At 45.0% G+C, this 23,716-nt stretch overlaps 1 protein-coding gene across 1 annotated transcript; it reads left to right on the forward strand.

Annotated features, from left to right (window-relative positions):
• The first annotated feature begins 583 nt into the window (after window positions 1-583).
• On the forward strand, window positions 584-23,677 carry LOC145349194 (PI-PLC X domain-containing protein 1-like). Its single transcript, XM_080197642.1, has 9 exons — window positions 584-883; window positions 3,438-3,530; window positions 6,148-6,248; window positions 8,150-8,279; window positions 11,678-11,811; window positions 14,384-14,512; window positions 17,012-17,173; window positions 17,405-17,585; window positions 21,086-23,677. Exons 4-9 carry the CDS (start codon window positions 8,153-8,155, stop codon window positions 21,316-21,318), a joined length of 966 nt encoding a protein of 321 aa, XP_080053768.1. The 5' UTR covers window positions 584-883; window positions 3,438-3,530; window positions 6,148-6,248; window positions 8,150-8,152; the 3' UTR covers window positions 21,319-23,677.
• Window positions 23,678-23,716: the final 39 nt, after the last annotated feature.

Below are 23,716 nucleotides of genomic sequence, written 5' to 3' on the forward strand. Positions count from 1 at the left end.
TTCTAAATTTTCCCTCGGTGTGCCGACGAAGGGATTTTCACAGTCACTTAATTGCTGTGTTAATCAAAGAATTGTAGAATTCATATAGTGCAGAAGGAGGTCATTCAGCCCACTGAGTCTGCACTGACAACAATCCCACCCAGGCTCTATTCCCATAACTCCACATATTTACTCTGCTAATCCCCTGACACTAGGGTCAATTTAGCACGGCCAATCAACCTAGCCCACACATCTTTGGACTGTAGGAGGAAAATGGAGCACCCAGAGGAAACCCGCGCAGACACAGGGAGAACATGCAAACTCCACACAGTTACTCGAGGTCAGAATTGAACCTGGGTCCCTGACGCTGTGAGGCAGCAGTGCTAACCACAGTGCCACTACACTGCCCCGTAAACCCTTCTAACCCACTGATCCATGTGGAAAGCTGCCATCCATTGTGTCAAGTGGGGTTGCAACATGCTTGGTGGGTCGTGCTGTTAGTGATGTGTTGATATAAGGTGCTATTCTACAGAAATCGTTTTAGAGCAATTTGTGAAATAGAACAATGTGGTTCTATTTCCTGGTGGTGGGGGTGGGCAGTACAGAATCTATACAGGGGAATTACATCTCCAAAGACCGCCGATTCAGTTAAATAAATTGCACTGTAGGGGGAAAAATGACAGCAATGTAATAAACAATAAATGCAATTTTTGCTGAATGTGAGATTGGGAACTGGTCTTCGAACTGCATTCAGTCACATCCGCCCAGACTATTTGTTATTAAACACCCGCCCATTCTGAGCTACAAACAGTCTGCAGTTATAGGGAGTTTCAGCTCCAGTTGCACTGAGAGTCCGCAGTGGGAGAACACAGGGCGCTCTGACAGGACAAACCCCCCAGCACTGGTGAGTAAAAGGATTTACTCTCTACCTTTCCGCCTCGGTTTATTTACAAAACCCCAGTCCGATTGCAATTGGTTCTTTAGCTCTGCAAAACACACGAGCTCCCGTCTTGGGTTCTGTGGGCTTGTTTCCTGTCTGCTGAATCCAATTGTATTGGCTTATGCGCTACACACACAGCCAGAGATTCCGCAATATTCTCGATCTGCTGCTTTTAACATCTTGTGTTTAGTTATATCGCCTTTTGACATTGCAAACGCGCGCTTCCCAAGGGCATTAGAGAGCAAGCTTTAACTCGGAGCCACTTAACGAGGTCAGGGCTGATAATTAGAACTTTGCCTCCTTAACTTACAGGAGAGGATTTAAACTGGAGCTTCCGAAAGGGTGAAAGAGCAGCCAGGCCAGAGAGAGGTGGCAGCCATGGAGTGCTGGTTCAGTAGGAATAGGGTTTAACGAGCGGAATGCGCGTAAGCAGTGAAAAGCGACACCGTGGCACAGTGGTTAGCACTGTTGCCTCGCAGCGCCAGAGATCTGGGTTCTATCCCAGCCTCTGATCACTCTCTGTACGGATTTTGCATATACTCCGAGTGTAAGAACATAAGAACATGCATGGGTTTCCTCTCACAGCCCAAAGGTGTGTTGGTTAGGTGGATTGGCATGCGGAAGTGCCCCGCAGTGTGAGGGGGACTAGCTAGGGGGTTACAGGAATAGTGGGAATGTTGCCAGTGCAGATTTGATGGGCCACGTGGCCTCTTTCTGCACTGTGGGTATTCTGTGATTTGTGGAATTCACCACCACAGAAAATGGTTGACATTGTGTGATTTCAAGAGGAAATTGCATCCAGTTCTTGGGTTCAAAGGGGTCAAGGGATATGAGGGGGAAGGAGGAATCAGGATACTGAATGTGATGATTTGTTATAATTATAATGAATGGTGGAGCAGGGCTGAGTGGCTGACTCCTGCTTCTAGTTTCTATGTAGGAAACAATTAGCTACTGCAGTGGGGAAGCTTGGGAATCTTTTGGCATGGATCAGTTGGAAAGGGTACAATGATCTTTCACAGCAGCAATAGTCTCGTGAGAACCAGGGGAACCCAGATTCGAATTCCCAGCTTGGGTCACTCTGTGTGGAGTCTGCAAGTCCCCGCTGTGTCTATGTGGGTTTCCCCCCACAGTCTGAAAGACGTGCTGGTTAGGTATATTGGCTATGCGAAATTCTACCCCAACAGGGGCCGGGAGTATGGCGACTAGGGGATTTTCATAGTAATTTCATTGCAGTGTTAATGTAAGCCTACTTGTGACACTAATAAATAAACTTTAAACTTTGATTTATGACGCACTAGATCTTCCCATATATCTACCATATATCCATATACTAGAATGAGGGAGGACGGAAATAAAACCGGAAAGACTACCGGATACTGCGGCTAAATGTTGTTTATCTTCCTAATGTGGGTATGCCGGCGTTGGACTGGCGTAAACACAGTAAAAAGTCTGACAACACCAGGTTTTAGTCCAACCTATTTATTTGATAATATACTCACTAGCTTTCGGGGTTACCCCCTTCGTCAGGTGAATGGAGAGTTCTGGCCTCAGACAGAGCATATAAAGCACAGACAGTTTAGAGATTACTGATTAAAATGCGAATCCTTACACCTAACCTGCTGTTCAAGACCTGAAGTGGCTGATAACGTGAGTGGAAGGAGCACTGATCACAGTTTAAAGAGATGTGTATTGTCTCCAGACAGTACAGTAAGTGAGGTTTTGCAAACCCAGGCAAGTCATGGGGGTTACAGATAGTGCGACATGAACCCAAGATCCCTGTTGAGACCGTCCTCATGGACCATGCAGACGCTACGACAACGGATGAATGAACATCGCTCAACAGTCACCAGGCAAGACTGTTCCCTTCCTGTTGGCGAACACTTCAGTGGTCACGGGCATTCAGCCTCTGACCTTCGGGTAAGCATTCTCCAAGGCGGCCTTCACGACACACGACAGCGCAGAGTCGCTGAGCAGAGACTGATAGCCAAGTTCCGCACACATGAGGACGGTCTCAACAGGGATCTTGGGTTCATGTCGCACTATCTGTAACCCCCATGACTTGCCTGGGTTTGCAAAACCTCACTTACTGTACTGTCTGGAGACAATACACATCTCTTTAAACTGTGATCAGTGCTCCTTCCACTCACATTATCAGCCACTTCAGGTCTTGAACAGCAGGTTAGGTGTAAGGATTCGCATTTTAATCAGTAATCTCTAAACTGTCTGTGCTTTATATGCTCTGTCTGAGGCCAGAACTCTCCATTCACCTGACGAAGGGGGTAACCCCGAAAGCTAGTGAGTATATTATCAAATAAATAGGTTGGACTAAAACCTGGTGTTGTCAGACTTTTTACTGTGTTTATCTTCCTAGCCAGTGTTCTGCTTTTTACCGTGGTTACCACCGAGGGTGGCACCCCACAGCCCTGGTGACAATTGCAAGAACAACTTAGCATGTGCAAACTCAGCCAATACACAGTTATTTCCCAAGTGTGATCGCAAATTTTGCTTTCTGATTCAGAAATTTCCCCAGTATTCGGAGAAAATAGGGCGACAATGTGAAACTGGCATGTATTGATGGACTGACTCATTCTGGAAGCTCTCGATGTTACAGGTATGTCTCACAGCTCACTGTCTGCAGTGCAATATCATTTTAGGATGTTAAAATGATCTGTTCCCTCACTCTCCCCTGATTTGTTTAGTTACCTTAAATAAATATCCATGAAGTTAGGAGGGACTGTTTTCCTTGGGGAAAGGACAGACAAGAGGAGATTTGATAGAAGTTATCCAAAATTATGAGGGCTCTGGTCACAGTAGACAGGGAGAATCTGTTCCCACTCATGAAAGGGTCGAGAACGAGAGGGCACAGATATAAAGTAATTGACAAAAGAGGAAGAAAGGTTTTTCACAAGTGGTTAGCACTGCTGCCTCACAGCGCCAGGGACGTGGGTTCAATTCCCGGCTTGGGTCATTGTCTGTATGAAGTCTGCACATTCTCCCTGTGTCTGCATGGGTTTCCTCCGGGTGCTGTGGTTTCCTCCCACAGTCCGAAAGACATGCTGGTTATGTGCATTGACCATGCTTAATTCTCCCTCAGCGTACCCGAACAGGCGCTGGAGTGTGGCAAATCGGGAAGTTCACGGTAACTTCATTGCAGTGTTAGTGTAAGCCTACTTGTGACACTAATAAATAAATAAATATACTGTTGTTGAAAAGGAAGATTGTGCAGGCTTAAAGTAAAAAAGTTTATTTATTAATCACAAGTAAGGCTTACATTAACACTGCAATGAACTTACTGTGAAATTCCTCTAGTTGCCACACTCTGGTGCCTGTTTGGGTAACTGCACCTAAACAGCACAAATTTCAGACTGTGGGAGGGAACTGGAGGAAACCCATGCTGACATGGGGAGAACGTGCAAACTCCACACAGGCAGTGACCCAAGCTGGGAATCGAACCTGGGTCCCTGGTGCTATGAGGCAATTGTGCCACCCATGGGGAGAAAAGGGGAGGATGGCACTAAGGAAAAATGCCCATTTGGAGAGGGCACAATGGACTGAGTGGCCTCCTGCCCTGGAACAATTCTGTGATTTTGTGTTGTTGTATTCTGCTTAATTCTTTATATCAAGATCATGGTCTTGAACCTAGATTGTGACTGCACCTATCCCCCCCACCCACAAAAAAAACCCACTTCTCTCCATTTATGTTTATCATTTGGAAGTTAAGCTTTGCAAGAGGCTCAAGCACGACACAATGGGGTGAATGGCTTCCTCTGTGCTGTACTGTTCTTATGTACAATGTTCTGAGCAGACAGGCAGGACCGTATTAGTGCATCAAAGTCATGAGCAGGGAAGCCAAGGGCAACATTAGATATGACCACACACTCCTTTACCTTTCCTCAACTGATGCTCAGTGCCTCCTGCCTCCTCTCAGCCGTCTTTTTGGGTAAATCAAATGAACTAAATTAAACAAACTCAGTGTCAAAGCAAGAAGGGCAGCCTTTAAAAAGAAAGGAACTGCCTGAAACAAAAAGACAAAGTAAGACGGTAACTTAAAACATTAGATCAAAATGTGATTAAGGGGGTGAATAATGCATCTCATCCCTGTGGTGCCCAATGGGCATGGAAGGCCTTGATAGTGCCTCCTCTCAGCTATGTGAAATACCTTGGGATAGTGAATGTTTCCAATATACATCACAAATTGTTGCTATTAGGTGACCAGACTTTCAGAAGTTACCAGGACACAGCTCCCGATAATACCGAGTTTCACATAGAGGGGATTTGAGAGTCTGTGTGATTGTATCCCACTGCAGTGTGGAACTGAGTTGCTTCTCCCTGGCCTGCCTCATTGAGCACTTTTACCTGAAGCTGCATTGCCGGCTGCACGTCCTCCACTAGCTCATGGTTGTTAAGAGACGCTGTCAATGCCACACCATGGCATGGTGGCACAGTGGTTAGTACTGCTGCCTCACAGCGCCAGGGACCCAAGTCAATTCTGGCTTGGGTAACTGTGTGTTCAGAGTCTGCACGTTCTCTCTGTGCGTGGGTTACCTCCAGGTGCCCTGTTTTCCTCCCACACTCGGAAAGACGTGCTGGTTAGGTGCATTCTCCCTCAGTGTACCCGAACAGGTGGCGGAGTGTGGCAACTAGGGGATTTTCACAGTAACTTCATTGCAGTGTTAATATAAGCCTACTTGTGACACTAATAAATAAAAGCTTAGAAATAGAAAGCGTGTTTTTTTTTGTAAAACGATTTTTTTACTCCATCCTTAAAGCTAAAAAACAATTGCTCAGAAACCCAAATCCATTCCTTTCTTGCTCCAAAAACCAAATTCAAATTCCAATTCAATTCGATTCATGGTCCCATCAAGAGAGACAAACAGGATCCAAGCTGACAAGATTGCACAATCTTGGGGCTTGACCTGATGCTTGATCTTAACAGAGTCTGCTGGCCTCCTACAAAACTTTGCCTGCTGATCCACCAGCAGTTTGACTAACTGCCCCCATCCCCCCTCCATTAAACTTGAAGTGGGCAGGTGTGAGCTGGGTTGGATTTCAGGTTGGAAATTTAAACTTGCCACCTGACGTGAACCTACTCATTTTCTAATGGTGAGTAGGAGTGGGGGGCTGGGTATTAAAATTACTACCCAAATGATAAGATGTACTGGCTTGATTTGCATAACTCTGCTTTTGAAATCATTATGACCTCACTACATTACATCCTATGCTTTCAGGCACGGCTTTTGACACTTGCAGCTGGGAAAAGTGAGCGAAAACTCTCACTGGACAATGTATTGTACCCCGCATAATCAACAAGTAGATAACGTGTTCCAAGGTACCTGCAATTGCTGTTTCTTTTCTACCCGTACTGCTGCAGGGTGTAATTATTGGGGACCAGGCGCTACTCTGGGTTTCAGGGGCTTTTCAATTCCCCGTGAACTTGGGTTCAAATCCATGTCTGTTTTTTGGATTTGAATGTCCTGTTTGAACTAAATTCAGGCCATTATTACTCATAGAAGGATAGAAACCCTACAGTGCAGAAGGAGGCCGTTCGGCCCATCGTCTGTGCCGAAAACAATCCCACTCGGGCCCTATCCCCGTCATCCCCGTTAATCCCTCTCACCTACGCATCCGGGACACACAGGGGCAATTTAACATGGCCAACCCACCTAACCTACACATCTTTGGACTGAGAGAGGAAGCCGGAGCACCCAGAGGAAACCCACAAAGACACGGGGAAATGAGTAAACTTTTCATAGATTGTTTAAAGTTGATTTATTAGTCACAAGTAAGGCTTACATTAATATTGCAATGAAGTTACTGTGAAATTCCCCAAGCCGGGAATCGAACCTGGGTCCCTGGCACTGAGAGGCAGCAGTGCTAACCACTGTGCCGCACTATTGTACGTGAGCCAGCAGTTTTGTCTCCAGTTTGGTACTCAGCCCTGTTGGATGGCCACACAGCTATGTGAGAAATGGAAAGGTGAATAATGTTTGGAATGGATATGATTGGCACATTGTTCAGCGGGACAGTGGGAACTTTGCCCTGCATCCAAGCATGTTGGCTGTTTCCAGCACTGGGTGCCTGGGAATGGGAATGGTTCTATTTTCTCTTCACCAGCTTCCCCCATGGGATTTCGCCCGTATTGGTGAGAGCAAAGGCTTCCCACAGCATCGAACAAATTTGGCATCAGTGTCCAGGAATGTATGTGTGAGATATAATGACATGGCTGGGATTTTGTCACTGTGGTGAATGACAGAATCCCGCAAGAGTTAGAAAATGAGAATCTCGGCAGCAAGATCTTGCTTTCAGATTTCCCTGTCCCCCCGCCCCCCCCACCTGTCTCCCGGGCAGTGACGAAAAGGGGTTCCTGTATTTGGGAATCTCGTTTAAATCAAATATTGTTGCATTGAAAGGCTTCAACAAGCCAACATTAGGATATCTCCACCCCTGCTGAACTGACGTCACCTCGGCGTGGTTTACAACAGGTTTTTAAAAGAGGAACCAGGCGGAGGGAATCTGGCAGGAACGCACAAGTAAGCATAGCCTCCAGGGTGGAGAGGGACATGCCCTGGGTAGTATCCTGGCACCATCCCTTGGCATTGCCACCCTGGGGGAAAGTGTCAGGGGCTGTGCCAAAGGGGGGCCACGCTGGAGAGCTTTATTGCAGGGTGGGGTTCCTCTCCTCTGTGGGGGAGGGGGAATGGGGTGGTACCTTGTGTCCATGCGAGTGGAGGTGCTCTCAATGTGTGTCTCTGGGGTGGCAGTGGGGGGGGGGGGTCTCCGTGTACATGGGGGAAGGAGTTCCTTATTGTTATTGGCGATCGGGGCTTATTCTGGCCCTGCCTAATCCAGTGTGACGGTGTGGGCCACGCTGGCAGATGATGTTTGCGCAGAGTGCTGCAAGAAAAGCCATCCATGCAGCTAATGAGCTCAGCCAGCACTCTGTGCAAGAGAGGGAAAATTCTGCCCACGCTGTCTCCTGCACCATCGGCAGCTATTACCTGAGCGTGGCCTGTTGCATTGCAGTGCCCTGTTCTTCCTGACATGGGTGGGAGACCCTGGCACCTGGGTCTCACCCCTTCCAGATGATAGAGTTGAGTTTGTGAACCTGCAGGTGAGGGAATACCAACACAGTGAGTCACTCACCTGGTTTGGAGACAAAACCGATGCTGCAATCTCAAAGGGATAGGAAATCATATAAAACTGATGACTGTTCTTTTAAACTTTCTGTAGCAAATGGCAAATTCGAGGGGAAAGTCGCAGATATTGTTTTCAAGTCTTCTCCAGAATCAGTTTGCCCACTGGATGTCAGATTTGCCAGAAAAATTATGGGACAAGCCACTCTGCCATCTGGCCATTCCAGGTAACTATGGGTCATTTAGTTCATTGTTGTCTTTTATAGTCAACTGGAGAGTGTGGGAGAGGTAAGATATCATTGGGGAAAGTGGTGGCCTCCTGGTACTGTCACATGACCAGTAATCCAGAGACCCAGGGTAATGGGACCTGGGTTCGAATCCCACCGTGGCAGATGGCGAAATTTGAATTCAATAAAAATTAGGAATTAAAAGTCCAATGTTGACCATGATTGGTTGTCGTGAAAACCCATCTGGTTCACTAATGTCACTATTGTACCTGCCTCAACCACTTTCTCTGGCAGCTCTAAGTGATGGCCTAGGTGGGGAGGTGATGGCCTCGTGCTATTATCCGCTGTGGTGGGATTTGAATTCAATAAAAAAAATCTTGAATGAAGAATCTACTGATGACCATGAAACCATTGTGAATTGTCGGAAAGAAACCCTCTGGTTTACTTTAGGGAAGGAAATCTGCTGAACTTACCCGGTCTGGCCTACGTGTGACACCAGACTCAGATCAAGTGGTTGATTCTGAAATGGAGGGCTGTTAGGGATGGGCAATAAATCCTGGCCCAGCCAGCGAGGCCCACACCCCTTGAATGAATAAAAAAAATTGAGCATTAGTGGAAAAAAATGGAGTGTTTCAAGCAACTTTGTCAATGTTGTATTTACACCAAGTTGCAGAAGTAGGGTTTCTGTTGCAGTGCGAGAAAAGATGTGCATGGTGGCATGGTGGTTAGCAGGGACCCGGGTTCAATTCTTGGCTTGAGTCACTGTCTGTGCGGAGTTTGCACCTTCTTCCTGTTTCTGCAAGGGTTTCCTCAGGGTGCTCCGGTTTCCTCCCACAGTCTGAATGACGTACTGGTTAGGTGCATTGGCCATGCTAAGTTCTCCATCAGTGTACCCAAACAGGCGCCGGAGTGTGGTGACTAGGGGATTTTCACAGTAACTCCATTGTAGTGTTAACATAAGCCTAATTGTGACACTAACAAATAAATTTTAAAAGTGAGGGAATGCAAGTGAAGATGGAGGACACTCTTTTCCTTAACTTCTTTCCATCTTCTTCGCAGACATTGCGAATTCAATGCTGACCGAGTCATACTTCTTGCGCTGAATGGAACCATTTCCATTTCAGTCTCCCAGTCTTGGGGATCAAACACATCCCCCTTGTAATACATTCCTCTGCTTATTAAACCCTGATAGTTGTTGCTCAGATTGACCTACCATAAAATTGTGTAAAAGCTGACTTTCGGAATGAAGGAGTTGATTCAGTGGTGTGAGTGTTAGGAGGCGTTGAGAAATGGAACTCTTCTGCAAAGGTTCAATGGTGTTTCCATTTACAATGCCAGAGGACATTTGGCATCAGCCCAGTTTTTAGATCTGAGTGCTATAATCTACTTCAATAATACATCCTTTATTTGTCGTCAGGTGGCTGTGAGTATATGATCAGCTGGTGCATTTATTGTCTGGCCCAACTGGTTCTGAGTTAGCGATATTGTTTGTTAAGTCACGGAGCTATCTGCATTGCAGTCAGGACAAGCCAACTGGGAATAACAAGTTCCTTTCCTGAGAACATTGATCGGCTAATTCTGGTTTCAGAATAAAGCAGGATGTTTCACAACTCCACTGATTAGAATTCAGTTTCACAACTCCACTGATTAGAATTCAGTTTCGCAATTAACGAGGTAAATATGTAGGGTTATGGGGATAGGACCTGGGGTGGGATTGTTGTCGATGCAAATTCGATGGGCTGAATAGCCTCCTTTTGCACTGTAGGGATTCTGTGATTCTGTAAAGTTAATGAGAATCATGAGAGATATTTCTAACTTGATTGCAGTATTCAAGTTTCAAGATAGGCTGGGCGAATGGGCCAGAAAATGGCAAATGGAATTTAATGTTGGCAAGTGTGAGGTGGTCCACTTTGGTAGGAAGAATGGTAGGAAGGACTATTACTTGCGTGGCGAAAAACTGCAGCAGGCGACGGTGCAGAGGGACCTTGGGGTCCTTGTGCATGAGTCGCAAAAACCCAGCTTGCAGGTGCAGCAGGTGGTCAGGAAGGCGAATGGGATGCTGGCCTTCATAGCGAGGGGGATTGAATATAAAAGTAGGGAGGTCTTGCTGCAGCTGTATAGGGCATTGGTGAGGCCGCAGCTGGAGTACTGTGTGCAGTTTTGGGCGCCGCACCTGTGCAAGGATATTTTGGCCCTGGAGGGAGTGCAGAGGAGGTTTACTAGGCTGATACCGGAGTTGAGGGGATTGAGCTATGAGGAGAGGCTGAATAAACTAGGCTTGTACTCGTTAGAGTTTAGAAGAATGAGGGGAGATCTCATTGAGACGTATAAGATGATGAATGGGATGGATAGGATAGAGGTGGAGAGACTCTTCCCGCTCAAAAAAGACAGTAGGACTAGGGGGCACAGCCTCAAGATAAAGGGGAGGCGGTTTAGAACAGAGTTGAGGAGGAACTTCTTCACTCAAAGGGTGGTGAATCTCTGGAATTCTCTGCCCGTTGAAGTGGTGGAGGCTGCCTCGCTAAATATTTTTAAGAAGCGGGTTGATGGGTTCTTGATAAGAGAGGGGATTAAGGGTTATGGGGAGAGGGCGGGAAAGTGGAACTGAGCCACAACAGATCAGCCATGATCTTATTGAATGGCGGGGCAGGCTCGAAGGGCTAGATGGCCTACTCCTGCTCCTATTTCTTATGTTCTTATGTTCTTATTTTAGTAATTGGACATGTAAACTAGGCTGATACTCCAATGGTGCACTGTATTGCAAAGGGTGCAACTATTGGATGAAATGCTTGATGGAGGCCCCATCTGCCTCCACAGACAGACTAAAAAGATTGTGCAGCAATAGTTGAAAGACTAGTAAGGATTTGCTTTTAAAGGAGGAAGTGAAGTGTAGCATGTTAATGTCATAGCGACATTGCATCATAGAGGTTTACAGCATGGAAACAGGCCATTTGGCCCAACTTATCCATGCTGCCCTTTTTTTAACAACTGAGCTCGCCCCAATTTGGCCCATATCCCTCTGTACCTATCTCACCCATGTAACTGTCTAAATGTATTTTAGAAGACAGAATTGTATCTGCCTCTACTATTTACTACCTCTGGCAGCGCGTTCCAGACACTCACCACCCTCCGTATGAAAAAATTTGCAGTACTTTGGGTTGAGAGTTATAAAGAGCTTGGGGCAGGGTGACTGAAGAATGCTACTGGGGAGGCAGTAACTGGAATATGCAGCCGAAGGAGAACTATTCAGATAGGGTGTAGTCAGGAACATAGGGAAATCCTTTCCATCGCTTTGTGTTGTCCCGTTTATGGTGTAAGTTTTGGCAGGTTTATGCTTGATTGACAAAAAAGTGATCCTACAAGGTTGTGACAGTAAAATTATGTTTGTTCCCATCTAGGAAGCCATGACTCGATGACGTACTGCTTAGATTTAAACTCTCCAGTCAAGCCTTCAGAAAAGATTTTAAACTGTTTGGATCATGTAATTCCTTGTATCACTCGACCAGAGATATATAAATGGTGTAAGACACAGGTATGTTGCACCTTTTGCTAATTAGTTTATCGGTCCATTTTGTACCTCAGTTGTCCACATGAAGCATTCCAGGTTATAGTCTCGGTTAGACGCAGAGTGAAGAGTTCTTTTCATCTGTCCAGCAAATTGCCTTGGTTGCAATCGCTGACAAGTACCACTGTTGAAATTTTTTCCCCCATTTCCTACACATCCCATCCTGTAGCCACAGTCAACACCAGTTTCAAATTGGGGACAGTTTTGCGCCCAGTGGGAACTGGTTCAAGGTTGTCTTAACTTATTCCATGCAAGGCATATTCACCTGCACTGGAATCTAGTGCCATCTCTGGAGCTGTCTGACTGGTGACTATCTGACCCACTGCGCAACTTAGTTTTGTTTTGAATCACAGTTGTTTGTACAAAGCAGACTCATTTTACACAGCTCATGCAGACAGAATTTTTATTCATTCATTTGTGGGACGTGGGCATCGCTGGCTGGCCATCATTTATTGCCCATCCCTAGTTGTCCTTGAGAAGGTGGTGGTGAGCTGCCTTCTTGAATCGCTGCAGTCGACGTGCTGTAGGTTGACCCACAATGCCGTTTGGGCAGGAATTCCAGGATTTTGATCCAGAGACTGCGAAGGAATGTCAATGTATTTTCAAGTCAGGACGATGAGTGGCTTGGAGGGGAACTTGCAGGTGGCGGTGTCCCCGTGTATCTGCTGCCCTTATCCTTCTAGATGAAAGTGGTCATGGATCTGGAAGTTGCTAAGGATCTTTGGTGAATTGCTGCAGTGCATCTTGTAGATAGTAACAGCAGTGTGTACTGAGCGTCAGTGGTTGAGGGAGTGGATGTTTGTGGATGTGGTGCCAATCAAGCTGGCTACTTTGTCCTGGTTGGTGTCAAGCTTCTTGACTATTATTGGAGCTGCACCCATCCAGGCATGTGAGGAATATTCCATCACCCTCCTGACTTGTGCCTTGTTGATGGTTTTGTTAAGTGAATGACTATTCTGGCATGCCATGCACGCATTGGACATTCACATCTCTAATGCGATGTTTCATATTACTGGTCAATTTCCACTGTCATTAAACATGAGAGTTCTGAGGTGGAGTTAGAGGGTGAAGATAATGGCACCAAAGTGTGCTACAATAATGTGTCATTCTAGTAAATCTCCTCTGTGCTCTCTCCAACGATTTGGCAACCTTCCTAAACACTGGTACCCGGAATTAGAGACAATGCTCCCACAGAGGCCTTACCTGTGATTTTTTTTTTAAGGTCACCTGAATTCCAAGTTGTTACATTTGAAGCATAAGTGAATCTGTATTATTTACAGTGCATACAAATACAGATGGTAAGTTCCTGAAGGAGAATTATTTAAAGTTTATTAGTATCACAAGCAGGCTTACATTAACTTGTAAGAAGTCTCACAACACCAGTTTAAAGTCCGATGAGTTTATTTGGTATCATGAGTTTTTCGGAGCACTGCTCTTTCATCAGGTGAGTGGAATGGCGTACATTAACAGTGCAATGAAGTTACTGTGAAAATCCCTTAATCGGCACACTCCAGCGCCTCTTTAGGTACACTGAAGGAGAATTTAGCATAAGCAATGCACCCTAAGGCAGTAAGAAGTCTCTCAACGCCAGGTTAAAGTCCAACAGGTTTATTTGGTAGCAAAATCCACTAGTTACCAAATAAACCTGCTGGACTTTAACCTGGTGTTGTGAGACTTCTTGCTGCGTTTACCCAGCATCTCTACATCAGTGCACCCTAACCAGGAAACCGGAGCACCCGGAGGAAACCCACGCAGACACAGGGAGAACATGCAGGCTCCGCACGGTAAGGCCGGAATTGAATCTGGATCCTTGATGCTGTGAGGCAGCAGTGCTAACCACTGCCCAATAGGGTGTAGCGGGGGGACTTTGGCAGTTAGCCTGAAGGCACCATAAGCAGATAGTCTGTTGTGATATCTTTGTGTGTATGTGAGTACAGTTCTCATGTTTGTAAAATTGTCTCTGTCAGCTATTCTATTTGTGCCTTGTCCCAAATTAGTCATGTTACCTGTAGCTTTGTCTGTCCGATTATTTGCAGTCTTTTTCTCTATTTGGTAGGTAGGAGATGTGGGTACTGGCTGTCATTGTGGCCTGACAGAAATTGTAGAGGAATATTCAGGTAGTGATGTTCCCATGCATCTGCGACACTGGTCCTTCTAGATCTTCTAGATGGTAGAAGTCGCAGGTTGGGAAGGTGCTATTGATGGACTTATCTCTCATCCCTCACCCATTGCCATTGCTTTTCCACCTCCCTAGCCCATGTATTCCTGTTTCACTTCTCTTAGATGACTTACTGCGTTTCTTGGCTGCCTCTGAAATAGTGTTACATAACATTCCTGTATAAGCCAGGCATAAAGCACACACTTACAGGAAATGAACTTGCATTTATAAAGTGCCTTTCACAAATCCCAAAGAACTTTATGACCAAATAAGTACTAATTGTAGTCACCATTGCAATGTAGATACCAGATGTGAGATTTTTAATTTTATGTAGCAAGACAGAAAGGAGTTGATAATCAAACCCTGTTCTTTATTTCATAGGAATCAAATATAATTGAACAGTTGGAAGCAGGTATCCGATACTTTGACCTAAGAATTGCACATAAACCAAATGACACATCTGATCATTTATACTTTACACACATGATCTTTACAACCGTAACAGTCTTGGTGAGTGAGTCCTATTGAAAATATCAGGAAATCTGATTCTAAATACAAATGTTTCGCTGGAATAGTTCCTGTCATTTTGCTGACTGCATTTTTGCTACGTTTAAAAAAATTTATTTGTGGAACATGGGCGTTGCTGGCTGGCCAGCATATATTGTCCATCCCTCGTTGTCCTTGGGGGGAAGTTGAGAGTCAACAACATTGGCTGTGGTATCACTGTGGCTTTGGAGTCACATGTAGGCCAGACCAAGTAAGGATGGCAGATTTCCTTCCCTAAAGGATATTAGTGAACCAGATGGGTTCTTCCTGATAATCGACAATGGTTTCATGATCATCAGTAGATTCTTAATTCCAGATTTTTTTTTGTTGTTGAACTCAAATTCCACCATCTGCCATCGTAGGATTCGAGCCCAGATCCCCAGAACATTAGCTGAGCTTCTGGATTAATAGGCAAGCGATAATACATCTAGACCATCACCTCCCTGAGATTTTTTATTGAGAAATCTAGGTCAAAGGACAAGGGTCATAGTGCAGAACACCAGCATTTTTAAAACCATAGAATTCCGGAAGGGATTTACCCTAGGATTCTCTGGGAGGCAAGGGAGGAGATTGCAGAGCCTCTGGCTCTGATCTTCAGGTCGTCGTTGGTCACCGGTATAGTGCCAGAAGATTGGAGGTTAGCGAATGTTGTCCCATTGTTTAAGAAGGGGAACAGAGACTTCCCCGGGAATTATAGACCGGTGAGTCTTACTTCTGTTGTGGGTAAGGTTTTAGAAAAAATTATTAGGGATAGGATTTATAGTTATTTGGAGAGTAATGAAATGATTAGAGATAGTCAGCATGGTTTTGTGGAGGGTAGGTCGTGCCTTACTAACCTAATTGAGTTTTTTGAGAAAGTGACCAAAGAGGTGGATGGGGGTAAGGCAGTTGACGTGGTGTATTTGGACTTTAGTAAGGCGTTTGATAAGGTTCACCATGGAAGCCTTCTGCAGAAATTGCAGATGTATGGGATTGAGGGTGATTTAGGAAATTGGATTAGGAATTGGCTGGCGGATAGGAGACAGAGGGTAGTGGTTGATGGTAAGTATTCGACATGGAGTTCAGTTACGAGTGGTGTGCCTCAGGGATCTGTTTTGGGGCCACTGCTGTTTGTAATTTTTATAAATGATCTGGACGAGGGTATAGCTGGGTGGATTAGTAAATTTGCTGATGACACCAAAGTCGGAGGTGTGGTAGATAGTGAGGAAGGGTGTCTTAGTCTACAGGGAGACTTGGTCAAGTTGCAGAGCTGGGCCGAGAGGTGGAGGATGGAGTTTAATACGGAAAAGTGTGAGGTAATTCACTTTGGTAGGAATAATGGATGTGTAGAGTATAGGGCTAACGGTAGGACTCTGAATAGTGTGGATGAACAGAGGGATCTAGGTGTATGTGTACATAGATCCCTGAAAGTTGGGAATCAAGTAGATAGGGTTGTTAGGAAGGCATACGGTGTCTTGGCGTTTATTGGTAGGGGGATTGAATTTAAGAGCCGCAACGTCATGTTGCAACTGTACAAAACTCTGGTGCGGCCGCACTTGGAGTATTGTGTGCAGTTCTGGTCCCCACATTATAGGAAGGATGTGGAGGCTTTGGAGAGGGTGCAGAGGAAGTTTACCAGGATGTTGCCTGGTATGGAGGGGAGGTCCTATGAGGAGAGACTGAGGGATTTGAGGTTGTTTTCATTAGAAAGAAGGCGGCTGCGAGGGGACCTTATTGAAACATATAAGATGATCAGAGGTTTGGATAGGGTGGACAGTGATAGTCTTTTTCCTCAGATGGAGAAAGCTAGCATGAGGGGGCATAGCTTTAAATTAAGGGGTGGTAGTTATAGGACGGATGTCAGGGGTAGGTTCTTTACCCAGAGGGTGGTGAGGGATTGGAATGCCCTGCCTGCTGCAGTTGTGGATGCGCCTAGTTTGGGGGTGTTTAAGAGATCCGTGGATAGGTTTATGGATGGAAAGAGTTTGGTTTAGGTTAGAGGGTCATTGTTTTTTAACTGGTCGGCGCAACATCGTGGGCCGAAGGGCCTGTTCTGCGCTGTAATGTTCTATGTTCTACAGTGCAGAAGAAGGCCATTCAGCCCATTGAGTCTGCACCGACCAGAATCCCACTCAGGCCCTATCCACAACCCCATGCATTTACCCAGCTAGTCCCCCTGATACTAAGGAGCACTTTAGCATGGCCAATCCACTTAACCAGCACGTCTTTAAATTGTGGGAAGGAACTGGAGCACCTGGGGAAAACGCATGCAGACACAGAGAGAACGTGCAAACTCCACATATACAGTGACCCAAACTAGGAATTGAACCCGGATCCCTGGCACTGTGAGACAGCAATGCTAACCGCTGTGCCACCATGTTGGAGAACTTGTGTGATAAAGCCGTGTTTACATTTATGTGTTTTCACAAGTCTGACAATTTACTTTATTTGGTGCAATTAACATTTTGGAAATGTGTTTTAAAGGAGGCCTTGAAGGAATTTGGACTCTGGCTGGAAGCACATCCTAAGGAAGTGGTTATATTGGCCTGCAGGTTCTTTGATGGAATGAATGAGCAACAACATCATGAGTTAATTCAGGAAATGAAAAACATATTTGGAGCCAAAATATGTTGCAAAACCTCTGTTGTAAGTAATAATCTTGGATTGGTAGCCAACTCATTTCATTGGCAACACCAAAATTAAAAAAAACTTGTGTACTAATTTTGTGAAATTTGATTTAAGGGAAATGGGAGGGCGTATACTCAACTGAGAACAAATGCTCAATGTGTTCCAGAGACAGATTTGAATTCTACTCGTGACTAATTAGCTGCTGGGTCAATTAACGAATGGATCTTTAATGTAGATTTCTGTTTGCAGGAACTTGTTTCACTAAGAAAACTTTGGGACATGGGCTGCCAAGTTATCATTTCCTACGATGACAAAATTGCAAAAGAATATCCAGAACTTTGGCCTCAAATCCCTTATTGGTGGGCAGATACATATGACCCTAAATCACTCGTCCAGTATCTAGAAATCAAGAAACAGACTGGACGACCAGGTACAGAAAATCCGGACCCTTTAATAACGTCAAGAGTATTCCAGATGTGACAGCTGCATCACATGTTTTTCAGAAGTGTAGGACATCTTTGGTGTTTCAATCTATCCCAACAGCAGAATGAATGATTGATGTGGAGAAATCCCACAGCCACCAGTTCATTTTGGTCGCTACATCAGCCACAAACATTGTGAGGGCTGAGATTCTGACTGCCCTACTGGCATGGATCCAGATGTAACATCTGAAAATCGTTGGTGCGCTGCCCAAGATTGGACACTATTCATAAGACCATAAAACACTGGAGCAGAATTAGGCCACTTAGCCCATTGAGCCTGCTCCACCATTCAATCACGGCTGTTTTTTTTCTCATACCCATTCTCCTGCCTTTTCCCCATAACCCCTGACCCCTTATCAATCAAGAACCTATCTATCACTGTCTTAAAGACACTGAATGGTCTGGCCTCTATAGGCTTCTGTGGCAAAGAGTTCCACAGATTCACCATTCTCCGCTGAAGAAATTCCTCCTCATCTCTGTTTTAAAGGATCATCCTTTTAGCCTGAAGTTGTGCCCTCTGGATCTAGTTTTTCCTACTCATGGAAACATCCTCTCCACTTCCACTCTATCCAGGCCTTGCAGTATCTTGTAAGTTTCAATAAGATCTCCCCTCATCCTTCTAAACTCCGAGTACAGATCCAGAGTCCTCAACTGTTCCTCATATGACAAGCTCTTCATTCCAGGGATCATTCTTGTGAACCTCCTCTGGATCTTTTCCAGGGCCAGCGCATCCTTCCTTGGATATAGGGTCCAAAACTGCTCACAGTTCTCCAAATGGGGTATTTACGGGTACGCTTAGAAAATCCACTCTCGGATGCTATTTTGAGCGGTGATACCGAGTCATATAGATTGGAGCTCAACTAAGATAACATTTTGGGTGCAACAGTGGGATGCTGTGCCCCTGGCCTTAAATAAGACAGGCGCAAGAGATATGAGGGTTCCTATCCCTAATCTCAATCTAAAGACCCCGAATAGAGAAGACTTTCTTGAGTTAAGGCAATTTGCTGATACATCCTGCCCTCCCACCCACCCCCCTCATGGTTGATTACCCTATTACTTTTTGTCTGTGCACACATGAATGATTATTTTGCCTTATGTACTGGGTTCTGTGGAAATATTCCTTAGCAGGAGGCTATCAGGGTGGCACGGTGGTTAGCACTGATGCCTCACAGTGCCAGGGACCTGGGTTTGATTCCCGGCATAGGTCACTATCTGTATGGAGTTTGCATGTTCTTCTCATGTCTGCATGAGTTTGCTCCAGTTTCTCCCCACAGTCAAAACATGTGCAGGTTACGTGCGTTGGTCGGGATAAATTCTCCTTCAGTGTACCTGAACAGGGTGCCGGACTGTGGCGACTGGAGAATTTTCACAGTAACTTCATTGCAGTGTTAATGTAAGTCTACTTGGGATTAATAAATAAACTTTACTTTTTACTTTATATCCTCAAGGGAAAACAACAAGTAAAAATAGGAGAAAAATTAGTTGTAACTATTTACCTTTGAAATATTTTACTCGAATAGTGACTGGAAAGAAAAATACTGCACATGCTGGAAGTCTGGTGAAAACAGAAAATGCTGGATATATTCAGTAGGTCTGGCAGCATCTGAGGAGGGAGGAATAAGAGTTAACATTTCAGATCGATGATTTTCCATCAGAACCAGAAAAGGTTAGAGATTGAATTGATTTCAAGCAAGCAGTTGGAGGGAAAGGAGGTGGCGAGGGAAGGATAAAAGGGAACATCAGTGATAGGGTGGCAGGCAGGAGAAATTATAATTAGAAAGCAATATAAGATCCTGAATGAGATTGATAAAGCGGATGTTGAAGGATGTGGACAAAGTAGGCGTGGAGTGAAGGCTTCCTCTTGTGGGGCATTCTAGGACGAGAGATCATAGTCTTATGAACAGGGGTCACAAACTTAAAACAGAATTGAGGAGAAACTCCTTTTCCCAAAGGGTTGTGAATCTGTGGAATTTGCTACCCCAAAGTGCAGTAGATGCTGGGACAGTGAGTAAATTTAAGGAGGAGTTAGATTTTTAATTGGTAATGGATTGAAAGCTCATGGGGAGGGAGAAACAAGAGTTAACATTTCAGGTCAACAGGAAAATGGGGATGTGGAGCATATCAGCCATGATCAAATGGCAGAGCAGACTCGATGGGCCGAATGGCCTAATTCTGCTCCAATATTTTTTGAATTTATGAAAGAAGGTTTGGGTGGCATGGTGGTTAGCACTTGCTGCCTCAGTACTAGGGATTCGATTCTGGCCTTGGAGACTGTCTGTGTGGAGTTTGTGTGTTCTCCCCATGTCTCCATGAGTTTCCTCCAAAGTCCAAAGCTATGTTGGTTTGGTGAACTGGGCATGTTGAATTGCCTCTCACTGTTCAAAGACATTTAATTGAGGTGGATTAGCCATGATAAGTGCGTGGGGTTCTGGGGATGGGGCGGAAAGAAGGGCTTGGGTGGGGTACTGTTTCCTGGAGTTGGTGAAGACTCGATGGCCCGAATGGCACTGTAGGAATTCTGTGGTTTCCTCTTATGGGCGAGTCCAGACCAAAGGGACACTGTTTTAAAATTAGTGATTCCCCTTATGTGATAGAGATGAGGAGAAATGTTTTCTGTCGAAGGGTTGTACGACTTTGGAACTCTCTGCCTCAGAGATGGAGGAAGCAGAGTCATTGAATATTTTTAAGGCAGAGGTAGACAGAGTCTTGTCAAGCAAGGGAATCAAAGGTTATTAGAGGTAGATTGCAACACACAGATCAGCAATGATCTTAGTGGCGGAACAGGCTCAAGGGACTGAATGGCCCACTTATGCTCCTATTTTGTATGTAAAAAAGATGAAAAGTGAAGCAGTGGTTATGATCTGAAATGTTAAACTCAATGTTGAGTCTGCAAGGCTTAATCAGAAAATGAGATGCTGTTCCTTAAACTTCTATTGCGCTTCATTTGGAACATGTTGGAAGCTGAGGGCAGAGAAGTCAGAGTGGGAGTGTTTAAAGTTTAATTATTAGTGTCACAAGTAGGCTTACGTTAACACTTCAATGAAGTTACTGTGAAACTCCCCTAGTTGCCACACTTCAGCACCTGTTCGGGTACACTGAGGGAGAATTTAACACGGCCAGTGGACCTAACCAGCACGTCTTTCGGAGTATGGGTGGAAACCGGAGCACCCGGAGAAAACCCACGCAGACATGGGGACAATATGCAGCCTCTGCACAGACAGTGACCCAAGCTGGGAATCGAACCTGGGTCCCTGGTGCTGTGAGGTAGCAATGCTAACCACTGTGCCGACATGTGGGAGGAGATTTAAAGTGTTGAGCAAGAACATCAAGATCAAGCTTAATAATAATCAGTGTGCTTTGGAATACTTGCTACAGAACATCTTGCAATTTCTTCATAACAATGTTTTATTGAACATAATCTTATCCCAGTTTTATTTTTCTTTCCCAGATGGATTTTTTGTTGCTGGCATAAACCTGACTGAAGATTGGTGGTATATCCTGACTCATCTCTACAGCTCTTTGAAGAGACTCACTTTCCCTAATTATCCATATTTGAGTGATTGGATTAACAAGCAGGTTCCTGGAGGTGGAAAGCACTGTTTTAATATAATTGCTGGAGATTTCATAGGAGCTGGCTACCTGGTACCTGCTGTACTTGCTCTCAATAACAAATTGATATAAAAAAAGAGTGACATTGACAGGTTTATAAATAATTACGAGAAGGTATATTTGCTCAGTTTGTGAGAAAGCTGTAAGCGGCCGTCTTGTCTTTGCGATTACGCTGTCAAATCCAGTGCTGGAATTTTACATGGAGACGGTGGCCTTGCCTTCCAATTCTGCTTGGCTGTGTAATCCTGTAGCTAATTAACACTCATCGGGCTAGAGTCGGGATTGAGAACTGCCGGCTGATCCAACCGGGAATGGCGATCAACCGGGAATGGTGGTCACTGTTGAGACTGCAGGCAATTCCAGTAGAAGTGCCATGAATCTGGACTTATCTTCAAGGCTGGCAGACCCTGGTGAGAAAGGATGGGGAAGGGAGGGGGTGGGTGGGTGCGTGCTGGATTCAGCAGGGCCAGATAACTGGGTTCGTGGGTGAAGCTGAAACAGAACTTGGTGGCAACCACCCCCACCTCCCAGTTCAGTGGACCCTTGGCCGTGGCACCCACCACTTTAAAAATCCCCGCGACTGTTAGAGGAGGCACTTCAGTGGCTACTAATTAGTCAGCTGATGGCCTCAATTGGCCTATGGATGTACAGGCTGCTTGACAGATCCTCTGCCCCAGGTAAAACCCAATAAAGGTGAGTAGACCACAGGCATGACAATGATGCCCAATTTTGTGCCCCACCTGCCTGTCAGCCCCAGGAAGTAGAAAATTCCAGCCCAACTCTTTGATTTGCAGTGAAATTTCCATTCTAGGAATTGAGTTCATAATCCAGCATTGAGCAAGTATTGCATTGTTGGAGATGCTGTGTTATGGATGAGATATTAAACATGGCCATATCGCTCTTCAGATGCATCTAAAGGATTGGCTAGGGTATTCAGTTTAAAAACCGGCAAGTCATGTTGCCGCTTTATAGAACCTTAATTCAGCCACACTTTGGAATATAGTGTTCAATTCTGGCCACCACACTACCAGAAGGAAGTGGAGGCTTTGGAGAGGGTACAGAAAAGATTTACCAGGATGTTGCCTGGTATGGAGGACATTAGCTATGAGGAGAGGATGGAGAAACTTGGTTTGTTCTCACTGGAGCGACAGAGGTTGCGGGGAGACCTGAAAGAAATCTACAAGATTGAGAGGCATGGACATAGTGGATAGTCAGAAGCTTTTTCCCAGGATGGAAGAGTCATTTACAAGGGAGCACAGGTTTAAGATGCGAGGGGCAAGTTTTAAAAAAGATGTACAAGGCAGATTTTTTACACAGAGTGGTGGATGCCTGGAACTTGTTGCTGGGGGAGGTAGTGGAAGTGGATGCAGTAGTGATTTTTAAAGGACATCTTGACGAGTACATGAATGTGATTGGAATAGAGGGATATGGTCCCTGGAAGTGTAGGGGGTTTTAGTTAAGTTGGGCAGCATGGTCGCTACAGGCTTGGAGGGCTGAAGGGCTGTAATTTTCTTTGTTCTTTGATCCTATGGCACCGTCCCAGCAAATCTAGAGGTCACTATAGCTCTCTCAAATTATAGAGTTATACAGCACAGAAGCAGGGTATTTGGCTTTTAATGCCTGTGCCAGTCCTGTCAAAGAGCTATCCAATTACTCCCACTTCCCTCCTCTTTTCCATGCGTGTACAATTTCTCTTCCATTTTATATGTTTATCTGATGCTCATGTGAAAGTTGCAATTGAGTCTGCTTCCACCACTCCTTTAGACAATGTATTTCAGATCACAATTCATTATGTTTAAAAAAATTCCCTCCAGCACAAAAACAGATGAAGGACTGATTGGTGTGTGTGAGATGTCACTATATTCAGAAAGGGTCTAGTCATTCAGTTGAGATGTTCAACCAAGACACTCTTTGCCTATTACTTGAAGGTAAAAGAAAAGTGGACGTTTAGAGTGGTGAGGGGGAGAGTAACCTTGTTGTTTCACCCAGCGGTTATCTTAATGTAACTAAAACATATCAGTGATGAACAAATATTTTAGATTTTTCCTTTCGCTGTACTCCCAGTGAATGTGGTCCTTTCACTGGCGGAGTAGAAGCAGGCCCACAACTTTTCATAATGCTTATTCCTCTCCCCTTCACCTTATTTATAATGATTAGTAGAAAGATAAAAAAGCTACAGTATTCAATACCTAAAGAGAAAATGCCCTTGATGTGACAAAGGGTCATTGAAACATCAGCTCTTTTCTCTCCTTACAGATACTGCCAGACTAGCTGAGATTTTCCAGCATTTTCTCTTTTGGTTTCAGATTCCAGCATCCGCAGTAATTTGCTTTTATACAGTATTCAATAACCAGCCATTATTTCTACTCCACAGCCTCATGAGTATTCATTCTGTGGTAATGAGTATTCATTCTGTGCACAATCTATATACTTGGCAGGGAAGTATCTTTGTAACTGTTACACATTGCAT

The sequence above is a fragment of the Carcharhinus amblyrhynchos genome, chromosome 10 (assembly GCF_965287045.1).
Source record: "Carcharhinus amblyrhynchos chromosome 10, sCarAmb.v2.hapA, whole genome shotgun sequence".
Taxonomy (NCBI): Eukaryota; Metazoa; Chordata; class Chondrichthyes; order Carcharhiniformes; family Carcharhinidae; genus Carcharhinus; species Carcharhinus amblyrhynchos.